The 14,541-nt window shown below is 41.3% G+C and overlaps 1 protein-coding gene across 2 annotated transcripts in view; it reads right to left on the minus strand.

Annotated features, from left to right (window-relative positions):
* The window catches only part of cpne5b (copine Vb), a 573,316-nt gene that overhangs the window by 403,843 nt on the left and 154,932 nt on the right, over positions 1-14,541 (minus strand). For both annotated transcript variants that reach the window (XM_034166971.1, XM_034166972.1), the window contains exons 2-3: positions 3,893-3,933; positions 3,558-3,604 (exon numbers count right to left, since the gene is read on the minus strand). In XM_034166971.1, the coding sequence (XP_034022862.1) occupies positions 3,558-3,604; positions 3,893-3,933 (88 nt within the window). The remainder of the gene's footprint in view (positions 1-3,557; positions 3,605-3,892; positions 3,934-14,541) is intronic.

Here is a 14,541-nt window from a genome sequence, read left to right on the forward strand (position 1 = left end):
ACTGACATGGATCTATTTAGGTGTCATATAAAACAAATAATGTCTTCCCTTCATGTAGTGGAAAGAATATTTTTGCCTAGTTGAATGGCATGTTCCATCTTTTAACTCATGCAAATTTTCTTGCATTCATTCACATTCATTATATGAATCCTAATTAATGACCACAAATGCCACATGCATACAGTGCATCTGGAAGGTATTCACAGTGCTTCAGTTTTCCACAGTTTGTTATGTTAGAGCCTTATTCCAAAATGGAGTAAAATTAATTTTTTCCCCTCAGAATTCTTCTCTGAACACACCATAATAACGTCATGAAAATGAAAAAGGTTTTTTTGGTTTTTTTTTTACAAATTTATGAAAAATAAAAAACTAAGAAATCACATGTATATTCATTTACTCAATACTTTGTAAAAGTGCATCAACAAAGTATTGAGCAAAGTGTGTGAATACCTATGTAATATGCGATTTCTTAGTTTTTTTTATTTTTAATAAATTTTCAAAAATTAAAAAAATACTTTTTTCTTCTTGTTATTATGGGGTGTTGTGAGTAGAATTTTGATGGAAAAAAATTTGGAATAAGGCTGTAACATAATAAAATGTGAAAAAAGTGAAGCGCTGTGAATACTTTCTGGATGCACTGACTTTCATAGGAGACAGTATGAACCCAAAAACGTTCATGTTTTGAGCAGTCAACTCCATTCCAATACATTCCAGTAATAATAATAATTGGGATTACTGCAATTTATTCTAAATATGAGGATTAAATAATAGCTTTTACAGCCAGTTTTGTTGAGACAAGTCAAGGATGGATGTATGAACATTTCCAAGTCACTGAATATGTCTTCAACTTCATTTATGTCAGTCATCAATCAGGAATATTAATTTTAATGAAATTAAGTTCACCATAAAGAACATGAAATACAGTGGGCTCATACTGTCTTCAAAGAAATGCTACTCAAATAAATGTAAGGATCACTGCATTGTTGAGGTTTTCAGGGGGGTGATTGGTGCATTTTGTTTTCTGCATTTGGGATTTTTCATTTCATGCCAGTTTTTGAGATTGTAGTTTTCTTTGTTTCACTGTATTAATACCATTGAGCGGAGAGTGAGTTCTTGGTGTTGCTAAGACTGTGAGCACATGTTTGTAAAGAGGACTGTGACAGCAGCGAGGACCTCCATAATGTGAGTTCCCTGCTGAGTGGAGGAGAAAATACTGTGCTGCAGAGTTCATTAGATACCACTGGGATGCAGAAGATGGCTAATGAGAATCTAGTATGAAGTCTATGACCTGCAACCTCCACACACACACACACACACACACACACACACACATACATACACACACACACACACACAGACGATGTTGCATAAAATACATTAGTGGTTGCTGCACAGCAGCACAGGAGAGCTATAAGGACACAAGTTGATCCTTCGTTATGGTTGTGATGCTTTTGTTCCAAACTTTACAAAAGAGCAAATTCATAAAGCATTTGTAGAATTCATCACAAAAATATGCCTCATGAGCATGAGGTTTCACTCTCTTACTGCAACATTAGGCACATAATACTGGCGACAGTAAGTTAACGGAAATTTGGTTATTGAAAGAGACTAACGTGACAACTAACAAATCACTTTCTCATCTCACTGCACACTGAAGTGTGGGCTGCTGTCACGTCAAATAAATCTGGATCAAATTTGAGGTTGAATTGGGATCACGCACGCACACACACACACACACGTATGTTAGTGCAGCCAGAGTCTAAAGCCACCCATCACACATAGCAAGAACGTGCAGGAGCCATGCCTGACATTGCAAATATTGCCATAATCTGACACAGTCAGGAGGAAAACAGGCATGGTCAGCAGTGTCAGAGCACATCCAGATTACCTCATCCACGATGGCATCCAAAGTGCATGTAGACAACAGGTAGATGACACAGACTGCCTTCAGACAGCCATAAAAGGCGCTTAAGACTGCCCGATGTCCAAACATCTGGATGGCAAACATGGGACTGGAGTGGGAAGCAGCGCTGTGTTCCTCACGCGCACATGCGCATGTACACACGCGTGGGGCTGACATTATCACTTGGCTGTGTGTGTGTGTGTGTGTGTGTGTGTGTGTGTGTGTGTGTGTGTGTGTGTGTGTGTGTGTGTGTGTGTGTGTGTGTGTGCGTACGTGCGTGCATAACGCTGCATGAGCCACTAAGTGCGCACCCGGGGCGCATGCCACTGGACAGCTTTGCTGAAGGTTTGCTGGCAGTGGGCCATGCTGTCCCATGCATCACATGCAGCCTTTCCAGGGAACTTTATTTCTTTTTTTGGGTGTGTGTTTTCGCTCACTTCAGCAGCACAATGCAACTCTGGACACCGTGATGGTTGGATTATCACATGGGATTTATTTTTGCCATGGTTAATTCCAGTACACAGCAGCCAGGTAAGAGGTTTTAACCACAGGCTGCAGTCCTGGCTCCATGTCCACACTGCGCTCCTGGACCACTGTTGGAGGTGAGATTCATGCTTATTAATGCTGTCATGGCCTGGCAAAACAGTTCCATGTCATATCTCTTACAGAGTTAGAAGGTGATCATATATTACAGCAGTCAGGTCCTTTCAGCTCCAAGCCTGACACGTGCAATGACGTGTTACTGTGCACCATGGAGAGGCACAGCTGCCCGTGTTATATACAGATATGATGGAGGCCATAGTTCACATTATTTATGTCACCCATGGGAAGGAATGGACAACTATCTGAACTGTAAGGTCTATTGTGGATATAACAGCCTGTTCAGATTTGTGGTGGCGTGTGCACAGTAGCGCACGGTGCTTTCAGTTTGATAGCTGCTGTTCGCATTCACTATACAAAATTTTACATTGCATATTTTCTGATCAAACTTTATTGTTTTTGTGCAAATATTTGCTCATTTTGAAATGGATGCCTGCAACACGTTTCAAAAAAGCTGGGACAGTGGTATGTTTACCACTTTGTTACATCACCTTTCCTTCTGACAACACAATCTGACAATGTGTGAAGAGGCCATAAGAGAGAGACCAAATTGGAGTAATATTTGAGGATTATAAAATGAAATTTATCTTCTTATATATATAAAAGTCAGTAGTGGTGGCCATGCAGTTAAGGGCATGAGTTTCCATTTTGAAAGGTTCCTGCTTCAAGGACACCCCTGCCTGTTCTTCATGTAAGAGTGTGATTTATAAAACCTTTACTTTTGTGTAAAATTACATCTCAGTGCCTTCATGTAGACAGATTTACATGTACATTTACATGTGGAGTTGTATCAGGAAGGATGTCTGGAGGTTTGTACAACCATCAACCATCACAACATGTATAACCATCTCTGATCTGCTATGGTAACCTCAAGGGACTTACTATATATAAATGTTAGAGGGGATATGGGGAGGGGGATGTGTTGTGTGTGTGTGTGTGTGTGTGTGTGTGTGTGTGTGTGTGTGTGTGTGTGTGTGTGTGTGTGTGTGTGTGTGTGTGTGTGTGTGTGTGTGTGTGTGTGTGTGTGTGTGTGTGTGTGTGTGTGTGTATTCACCTCTCTCCACTGTTTCGTCTCAATACCTTGTGTATAGAGCACACATACTGTAGGGGGAAAAACAAACAAACAACACTGAGGATTTTAGCCATGCATAGTGAACAAATCACAATGTAATTTTACACTAAAGGTTTTACAAACCACACACACACACACACACACACACACACACACACACACACACACACACACACACACACACACACACACACACACACACAAAAGCCAAAAATAAATTGAGTAGAATACAAAAAAACAAACAAAAACAATTAGAAGATGGTGAAATACCAGCAGAGAATTGACAAAACATTCAGTACAGACTACAACATACTCACAGGGGTCTGACTTGGAAAAGGTGTCTTTATCCAGTAAATTCCTGGAAAATAAAACAGAAGAAGAAGAAGAGACAAAATTTGTGATTTTGGGACAATGAAACTATGGATCATGTTGATATTAGAGAGCTCTCTATCCCTGAGGTGTGACCTGATGAATTCAAAAGTGAACATTCCTGGATGACATGCCATTTTATACTTGTGTAATATCTCTTTCATGTAAGTGTACATTTTGTCCATCTTTTCAACTCATTTATTTAGCACTTGCACATTGATGCCAATCCCTACCAGATGGAAAAATATAAAAGAATAATCAACAACATTTTATGGACGTGGACTTACCCCTCCAGAAGTCAATCAATCAATCAATCAATCAATTTTTTATATAGCGCCAAATCACAACAAACAGTTGCCCCAAGGCGCTTTATATTGTAAGGCAAGGCCATACAATAATTATGTAAAGCCCCAACGGTCAAAACGACCCCCTGTGAGCAAGCACTTGGCTACAGTGGGAAGGAAAAACTCCCTTTTAACAGGAAGAAACCTCCAGCAGAACCAGGCTCAGGGAGGGGCAGTCTTCTGCTGGGACTGGTTGGGGCTGAGGGAGAGAACCAGGAAAAAGACATGCTGTGGAGGGGAGCAGAGATCGATCACTAATGATTAAATGCAGAGTGGTGCATATAGAGCAAAAAGAGAAAGAAACAGTGCATCATGGGAACCCACCAGCAGTCTACGTCTATAGCAGCATAACTAAGGGATGGTTCAGGGTCACCTGATCCAGCCCTAACTATAAGCTTTAGCAAAAAGGAAAGTTTTAAGCCTAATCTTAAAAGTAGAGAGGGTGTCTGTCTCCCTGATCTGAATTGGGAGCTGGTTCCACATGAGAGGAGCCCGAAAGCTGAAGGCCCTCCCTCCCATTCTACTCCTACAAACCCTAGGAACCACAAGTAAGCCTGCAGTCCGAGAGCGAAACGCTCTATTGGGGTGATATGGTACTACGAGGTCCCTAAGATAAGATGGGACCTGATTATTCAAAACCTTATAAGTAAGAAGAAGAATTTTAAATTCTATTCTAGAATTAACAGGAAGCCAATGAAGAGAGGCCAATATGGGTGAGTCCCTGTCAGTACTCTAGCTGCAGCATTTTGAATTAACTGAAGGCTTTTTAGGGAACTTTTAGGACAACCTGATAATAATGAATTACAATAGTCCAGCCTAGAGGAAATAAATGCATGAATTAGTTTTTCAGCATCACTCTGAGACAAGACCTTTCTGATTTTAGAGATATTGCATAAATGCAAAAAAGCAGTCTTACATATTTGTTTAATATGCCCTTTGAATGACATATCCTGATCAAAAATGACTCCAAGATTTCTCACAGTATTACTAGAGCTCAGGGTAATGCCATCCAGAGTAAGGATCTGGTTAGACACCATGTTTCTAAGATTTGTGGGGCCAAGTACAATAACTTCAGTTTTATCTGAGTTTAAAAGCAGGAAATTAGAGGTCATCCATGTCTTTATGTCTGTAAGACAATCCTGCAGTTTAGCTAATTGGTGTGTGTCCTCTGGCTTCATGGATAGATAAAGCTGGGTATCATCTGCGTAACAATGAAAATTTAAGCAATACCGTCTAATAATACTGCCTAAGGGAAGCATGTATAAAGTGAATAAAATTGGTCCTAGCACAGAACCTTGTGGAACTCCATAATTAACTTTAGTCTGTGAAGAAGATTCCCCATTTACATGAACAAATTGTAATCTATTAGACAATATGATTCAAACCACCGCAGCGCAGTGCCTTTAATACCTATGGCATGCTCTAATCTCTGTAATAAAATTTTATGGTCAACAGTATCAAAAGCAGCACTGAGGTCTAACAGAACAAGCACAGAGATGAGTCCACTGTCCGAGGCCATAAGAAGATCATTTGTAACCTTCACTAATGCTGTTTCTGTACTATGATGAATTCTAAACCTGACTGAAACTCTTCAAATAGACCATTCCTCTGCAGATGATCAGTTTGCTGTTTTACAACTACCCTTTCAAGAATTTTTGAGAGAAAAGGAAGGTTGGAGATTGGCCTATAATTAGCTAAGATAGCTGAGTCAAGTGATGGCTTTTTAAGTAATGGTTTAATTACTGCCACCTTAAAAGCCTGTGGTACATAGCCAACTAACAAAGATAGATTGATCATATTTAAGATCGAAGCATTAAATAATGGTAGGGCTTCCTTGAGCAGCCTGGTAGGAATGGGGTCTAATAAACATGTTGATGGTTTGGATGAAGTAACTAATGAAAATAACTCAGACAGAACAATCGGAGAGAAAGAGTCTAACCAAATACCGGCATCACTGAAAGCAGCCAAAGATAACGATACGTCTTTGGGATGGTTATGAGTAATTTTTTCTCTAATAGTTAAAATTTTGTTAGCAAAGAAAGTCATGAAGTCATTACTAGTTAAAGTTAATGGAATACTCAGCTCAATAGAGCTCTGACTCTTTGTCAGCCTGGCTACAGTGCTGAAAAGAAACCTGGGGTTGTTCTTATTTTCTTCAATTAGTGATGAGTAGAAAGATATCCTAGCTTTACGGAGGGCTTTTTTATAGGGCAACAGACTCTTTTTCCAGGCTAAGTGAAGATCTTCTAAATTAGTGAGACACCATTTCCTCTCCAACTTACGGGTTATCTGCTTTAAGCTACGAGTTTGTGAGTTATACCACGGAGTCAGGCACTTCTGATTTAAAGCTCTCTTTTGTAGAGGAGCTACAGCATCCAAAGTTGTCTTCAATGAGGATGTAAAACTATTGACGAGATACTCTATCTCACTTACAGAGTTTAGGTAGCTACTCTGCACTGTGTTGGTATATGACATTAGAGAACCTAAAGAAGGAATCATATCCTTAAACCTAGTTACAGCGCTTTCTGAAAGACTTCTAGTGTAATGAAACTTATTCCCCACTGCTGGGTAGTCCATCAGAGTAAATGTAAATGTTATTAAGAAATGATCAGACAGAAGGGAGTTTTCAGGGAATACTGTTAAGTCTTCTATTTCCATACCATAAGTCAGAACAAGATCTAAGATATGATTAAAGTGGTGGGTGGACTCATTTACTTTTTGAGCAAAGCCATTAGAGTCTAATAATAGATTAAATGCAGTGTTGAGGCTGTCATTCTCAGTGTTGAGGCTGTCATTCTCAGCATAGTTAAAATCGCCCACTATAATTATCTTATCTGAGCTAAGCACTAAGTCAGACAAAAGGTCTGAAAATTCACAGAGAAACTCACAGTAACGACCAGGTGGACGATAGATAATAACAAATAAAACTGGTTTTTGGGACTTCCAATTTGGATGGACAAGACTAAGAGTCAAGCTTTCAAATGAATTAAAGCTCTGTCTGGGTTTTTGATTAATTAATAAGCTGGAATGGAAGATTGCTGCTAATCCTCCGCCCCGGCCCGTGCTACGAGCATTCTGACAGTTAGTGTGACTCGGGGGTGTTGACTCATTTAAACTAACATATTCATCCTGCTGTAACCAGGTTTCTGTAAGGCAGAATAAATCAATATGTTGATCAATTATTATATCATTACCAACAGGGACTTAGAAGAGAGAGACCTAATGTTTAATAGACCACATTTAACTGTTTTAGTCTGTGGTGCAGTTGAAGGTGCTATATTATTTTTTCTTTTTGAATTTTTATGCTTAAATAGATTTTTGCTGGTTATTGGTAGTCTGGGAGCAGGCACCGTCTCTACAGGGATGGGGTAATGAGGGGATGGCAGGGGGAGAGAAGCTGCAGAGAGGTGTGTAAGACTACAACTCTGCTTCCTGGTCCCAACCCTGGATAGTCACGGTTTGGAGGATTTAAGAAAATTGGCCAGATTTCTAGAAATGAGAGCTGCTCCATCCAAAGTGGGATGGATGCCGTCTCTTTTTGGACACCACTCAGACAGCCGGCAATTCAAGGAGAACATGCGGCTAAACATGTCACTCCCGGTCCGATTGGGGAGGGGCCCAGAGAAAACTACAGAGTCCGACATTGTTTTTGCAAAGTTACACACCGATTTAATGTTAATTTTAGTGACCTCCGATTGGCGTAACCAGGTGTCATTACTGCCGACGTGAATTACAATCTTACCAAATTTACGCTTAGCCTTAGCCAGCAGTTTCAAATTTCCTTCAATGTCGCCTGCTCTGGCCCCTGGAAGACAATTGACTATGGTTGCTGGTGTCGCTAACTTCACATTTCTCAAAACAGAGTCGCCAATAACCAGAGTTTGATCCTCGGCGGGTGTGTCGTCGAGTGGGGAAAAACGGTTAGAGATGTGAACGGGTTGGCGGTGTACACGGGGCTTCTGTTTAGGGCTACGCTTCCTCCTCACAGTCACCCAGTCAGCCTGCTTTCCCGGCTGCTCGGGATCTTCCAGGGGGTAACTAACGGCGGCTAAGCTACCTTGGTCCGCACCGACTACAGGGGCCTGGCTAGCTGTAGAATTTTCCACGGTGCGGAGCCGAGTCTCCAATTCGCCCAGCCTGGCCTCCAAAGCTACGAATAAGCTACACTTATTACACGTACCGTTACTGCTAAAGGAGGCCGAGGAATAACTAAACATTTCACACCCAGAGCAGAAAAGTGCGGGAGAGACAGGAGAAGCCGCCATGCTAAATCGGCTAAGAGCTAGTAGCTACGCTAAGCTAGCGGATTCCTAAAAACACGCAAAGTGAATAATGTGTAAATAATTTAGAGGTGATTCAGCAGAAGGAGTGCTTTAGTTAAGGCACGTGAAGATTACACTGGGAAACAAATCGTAATCTAGATAACTAGATCAATCTAACTGCGCAGATTAAACAGCTAACAGATACAGAAAAACACCGCTGTGCTCTGGAACAGGAAGTGATACAATACCGCAGTGAGAGCCAACCACCAGTATAATGCAAGAAGTATTGGGCCCCTTGGTATTTCACACATTTTAATTTGTTTATGTCATTTTAAATACAAAATGTAAATCGGACTTCTGAGCATAATAATTATTAAAATTATCTTCTTTAAACTCAAACCAAATCTCTTGATATAAATTAATTAAAAATATAAAAGCCAAGATGATGGGTTGCATAAGTAATGGAACGCTTTGGTATAGTACCTTTAAATAATCAGTTTTATTGCCAGTTTTCTTCAGAGAAGTCAGGAGATACATGAACATTTCCAAGTCACTGAATATGTCTTGGACTTTATTTACATCAATTATGAAAAAATACAAACAGTATGGCACTGTATGGTAAATCTGTATGAAGTAGACAGTTCTCAAAAACTGAGTGACTGTGCAAGAAGGAGAAGAGTGAGGAAAGCCACCAAGACACCGAGGCAACCCAGAAGAAGTTATAGACTTATGTGACTGTGATTGGAGAAATTGTGCATGTTTTGCCTTTTGTGTCACTAGTTATACAGCGTCATGATGAAGTGGAGCAGAGAAGGGTTTTCTTTCACCAAAACATCAAATCTAGGCTTACATCACAGATGTACCTTTTGGCAAATCGTAGCTGAACATTCAGGTCTTCTTAAAAAAAAAAAATCCTCCTCTATGTCTTTCACATACAGCTGTGCTCGAACGTTTACATACCCTGGGACATTTGTAGTGTTTTTTTTTTTGTTTTGGGGGGGGGGGGGGGGGGGGCATTTTCTTAGACAATCAATCAATCAATTTTTTTTATATAGCGCCAAATCACAACAAACAGTTGCCCCAAGGCGCTCCATATTGCAAGGCAAGGCCATACAATAATTATGTAAAACCCCAACGGTCAAAACGACCCCCTGTGAGCAAGCACTTGGCTACAGTGGGAAGGAAAAACTCCCTTTTAACAGGAAGAAACCTCCAGCAGAACCAGGCTCAGGGAGGGGCAGTCTTCTGCTGGGACTGGTAGGGCTGAGGGAGAGAACCAGGAAAAAGACATGCTGTGGAGGGGAGCAGAGATCGATCACTAATGATTAAATGCAGAGTGGTGCATACAGAGCAAAAAGAAAAAGAAACAGTGCATCATGGGAACCCCCCAGCAGTCTACGTCTATAGCAGCATAACTAAGGGATGGTTCAGGGTCACCTGATCCAGCCCTAACTATAAGCTTTAGCAAAAAGGAAAGTTTTAAGCCTAATCTTAAAAGTAGAGAGGGTGTCTGTCTCCCTGATCTGAATTGGGAGCTGGTTCCACAGGAGAGGAGCCTGAAAGCTGAAGGCTCTGCCTCCCATTCTACTCTTACAAACCCTAGGAACTACAAGTAAGCCTGCAGTCTGAGAGCGAAGCGCTCTATTGGGGTAATATGGTACTACGAGGTCCCTAAGATAAGATGGGACCTGATTATTCAAAACCTTATAAGTAAGAAGAAGAATTTTAAATTCTATTCTAGAATTAACAGGAAGCCAATGAAGAGAGGCCAATATGGGTGAGATATGCTCTCTCCTTCTAGTCCCCGTCAGTACTCTAGCTGCAGCATTTTGAATTAACTGAAGGCTTTTTAGGGAACTTTTAGGACAACCTGATAATAATGAATTACAATAGTCCAGCCTAGAGGAAATAAATGCATGAATTAGTTTTTCAGCATCACTCTGAGACAAGACCTTTCTGATTTTAGAGATATTGCGTAAATGCAAAAAAGCAGTCCTACATATTTGTTTAATATGCACTTTGAATGACATATCCTGATCAAAAATGACTCCAAGATTTCTCACAGTATTACTAGAGGTCAGGGTAATGCCATCCAGAGTAAGGATCTGGTTAGACACCATGTTTCTAAGATTTGTGGGGCCAAGTACAATAACTTCAGTTTTATCTGAGTTTAAAAGCAGGAAATTAGAGGTCATCCATGTCTTTATGTCTGTAAGACAATCCTGCAGTTTAGCTAATTGGTGTGTGTCCTCTGGCTTCATGGATAGATAAAGCTGGGTATCATCTGCGTAACAATGAAAATTTAAGCAATACCGTCAATACCGAGACAATATGAACACAAAACATTTTTCACTCATAGTTAATGGTTGGGTGAAGCCATTTATTCTCAAAGTACTGTGTTTACTCTTTTTAAATGATATTGACAAGTAACGGCACACTCGTGCGGCACTTTGAAAATGTGGGGCCAATCGCACAACAAGCTCGAAAGTGGTCGCCTGCTCTCTATTGTCATGTGGGCTGCACGAATAGCCCCGCCTTTTCTCAGTGCCCCGCAAGTGGTGTTGGATGTTAGTGGGTGGCTCCTGGACTCCAGCCGACTCTGGCCGACAGTGGGTCGAATAGCCATTCGTCCAGCATTCGACGATTTCAAGCCACTGGTGTGAAGGCTGCCTCGATGGCATCATTCATGCCATGGTTCGTCATGGGTGATGATTTCGTGCAGCTCCTCGGCCGTGGCATGATATGTCCAACCTGCATACGACATGCCGTTAAAATGCTCCGATGCCAGTACGACCTCATCTTGCCTGCAGTTCAAATGGGTTTCCATTAGTAGCACACAAATGTGGAGTGTATGTGCTGTGCCCGAATGAATGTGGCGACTGCTGTACGAGGCGTTCAGGCACGGCTCCAATTTCCCACGAGTGCCATTGTTATGTGTGATGGGGTCCTAAAAATTTGTGGTTTTGGAGATGTTGGGTTCTGCATCTGAACTCTTCATATTTTTAGTTTTAGTCATCGCCAACTAAAATGCCATTTAGTTTTAGTCATAATTTAGTCCTCTCAATTGGTTTAGTTTAAGTCTAGTTTTAGTCGACTAAATATTGTAAGATTTTAGTCAACTGAGTTTTAAACCAAAATATTCTGTCAAAATTAACACTGTTCCACAACGCAGCTACTATGCTCCAATTCAGAGATCCACTCGGCCTACAGTCAGAAAAAGTTCAAAGGCAAACTGAATTTGATTTACTTTCGAACATATCATTCAACCACAAGTCTATGTGCTCCTGGAATATAATTTTATCACATGGACATACTCAAAATAATTCACACTTCTCGAAAATAATACAGCACTTAAACATGATACCATAACTAAAACTAAATCTTTTTATAAGACAACATAATATAACATTTACAATCTTTTCAGGTGAATATTAGATTTTTGCAAACTCTTAGAAATATTCAATACTTTATTTTCACACAATAATGGGCAACATTACAAAACACTGAAATGTGTTTTTGTCAAGCTCTTGGTACTCGGGGAAAAAAAATGAGTAAAGGAAACTGGGAAATAAGGCACATACTCATTCTGCCATTCATTCTGTAGCTACTGTGTGCTGTGGCTGGTCCCATGCCGATGGCTCACCTAATGTTGGATATGTGAACACCTGTCTTGGTTTCCTGTCTCTGAGTGACCTTCTGACCTCGCTTGATGGGTCTGCTTCGTGAGCGCGTGAAACCCGTTCTTCCCTAGGATCTAAGCTTTTGTCCTCCTCACTGTCGGTTTCAGGTAGATCTAAGTCAGATGACAACCAAGTTACCAGCTGAGCAAATGTTTGGTCCTGTTCTTCACACCTTTCTCCTCTTACTGGTACTCTGATCTGTCTCTCCTCTCTCATACTTGGACCTGGGTGCTTACTTGTTTAGGTGCCAGATTTGTTTGTCCTGAGGTTGATGCCTCACAGCACGGACTTGCGCGTGTCAGCTCTCCTCTTGTTGCAGGGACCCTCAACCAATATCCTACAGTGCTCCCTTCAGAATCAGAGTCACTTGTTTCACTTTGGTCTCTTTTGTTTCTGTCACCATTGCTGGTTTGTCTAGATTGTCTCTTTGGTGCGAGTTCGAGTTTTGTGGGTGGAGCTTCAACTGGCAGGTCATTGACAAGCAGTAGCAAGTTACGGTGGAAGACTCTTGTCTTTTGTCTGTCCCCCATCTCACAATAAACTGCGTTGACTCTTGAACTCAGACGCAAATTGGATGACACCTTGGAGCTGATGCGTGCCTTGCAGTTAAAGCTGAAAGTTTCGGAGGCCGGTGAATATTTTTAATTCAATATTGGGAATATTCTTAATTCATAATTGGGATTTGGCTCTGCGAGTGGAACTGTTAATAGTGTTTTTCACTGCTCGGCTGCAACACTACAGGCTATCTAGCATCAAGGTGAATTGCCCACTGTTTACCTCCAGAGGAATTTATCCAGGCTTTGGTGAGATTATTCGGCTCCATTCTTATCTCAACCCACAAGGACAATAAACTGACAGACTTACACATGGACTGAAGCATGCTCCAGTTTTCTCCTCTCACCTCTTTCCTGCCCCTCCCTTCCTGTGGTTGGCCTCCATTCTTTCCCAAGCTGGCAGGCAGCGCAACTTGATAGTTGCAGAGGCTACCAACACACTCACATCGCCTCAATTGGAAAACGGACTGTTTCAAGTTTAGTGCACATAAACAATGTCAAATGTATATGTGTTGTCCTAATTCTGATGTGTGCCATTATTACGGTAAACAAGTAATAATTGTAGATCAATTGCTGTTTGTATGTGGAATGTGAATGTGGAAATCTGAAATTTCCCCATTGAGGGATGAATAAAGGCTTATCTAATCTAATCTAATCTAATCTAATACACAGGGTTGTCTGCTACCTGCTCCTTGACTACATAGATCCTCCTCTCCCAATAAGACCTAAGTTTCCCTGGATCACCCCGTTTGCTGAAATTCCTCACAAGGACCCCATCTCCAGAATGTAACCCTACACCTCAAAGCTTCTGGTCATAATAGGATTTGCCCCAGACACTTGATCATTTACTGTTTTCACTTGCTATTTTGTACGCCTCTGTCATTCTTTCTGCCCATTTTTCTGCATAGTGGCTGTGCAACACTTTGGTTTTCTCACCAATCAGACCAAACAATAAGTCTATAAGAAGGCGAGGGGGGTGCCCATAAAGCAGAAAGTAGGGGGAATACCCTGTTGACTCATGACGCATGCAATTATAGGCATGCACAGTTTCTTGGAGATGGTCTTTCCAGCATTCCTTCTCTTTTTCACCGAGTGTCCTAAGCATCTGCAAGAGGGTCCTGTTGAACCTCTCAGCAGGATTGCCTTGGGGATGATATGGTGTTGTTTTCGAGTGCCCAATGCCAGATTTTTCCCGCAGCATCCTGAAAAGGTCATTCTCAAACTCACAACCTTGGTCGTGATGTAATCTGCCGGGGTAACCAAAGTGCTGAATGAATTCACCAAAAATGCATTCAGCTGCTGTCCTTCCAGATGTTTTTGGTTGGATATGCCTGAGCGAATCTCGTGAAATGATCCACGACGACTAATATGTATTCATATCCACTTCGGCTGGGCTTGAGATGAAGATAATCTATACATATCAGGTCCAAGGGTGAGTTTCAGGTGATGGTACCCATTGGGACTCGGACATGCTCGGTGGGCTTTTTATGTTTGATGCAGGGACATCTCCTGGTGACATATTCTTCAATTTCTTGCTTCATATATGGCCAATAAAACCGCCCCCTAGCCAGAGACAGTACTTTATCAGTGCCAATGTGCCCCATATCATCATGGAGGTGCTTTAATACTGTGGGTTTGTATCTGGCTGGGAGAACAAGTTGTCGTCTTTCACCTGTCTGTCTGTACAATAGCCTAGTATCAAGATGCAATTTACTCCACTCATGGAGAAGTCTTCTTGCTGCTCTACCAACTGTTCA

The sequence above is a fragment of the Thalassophryne amazonica genome, chromosome 3 (assembly GCF_902500255.1).
Source record: "Thalassophryne amazonica chromosome 3, fThaAma1.1, whole genome shotgun sequence".
NCBI classification, from domain to species: domain Eukaryota; kingdom Metazoa; phylum Chordata; class Actinopteri; order Batrachoidiformes; family Batrachoididae; genus Thalassophryne; species Thalassophryne amazonica.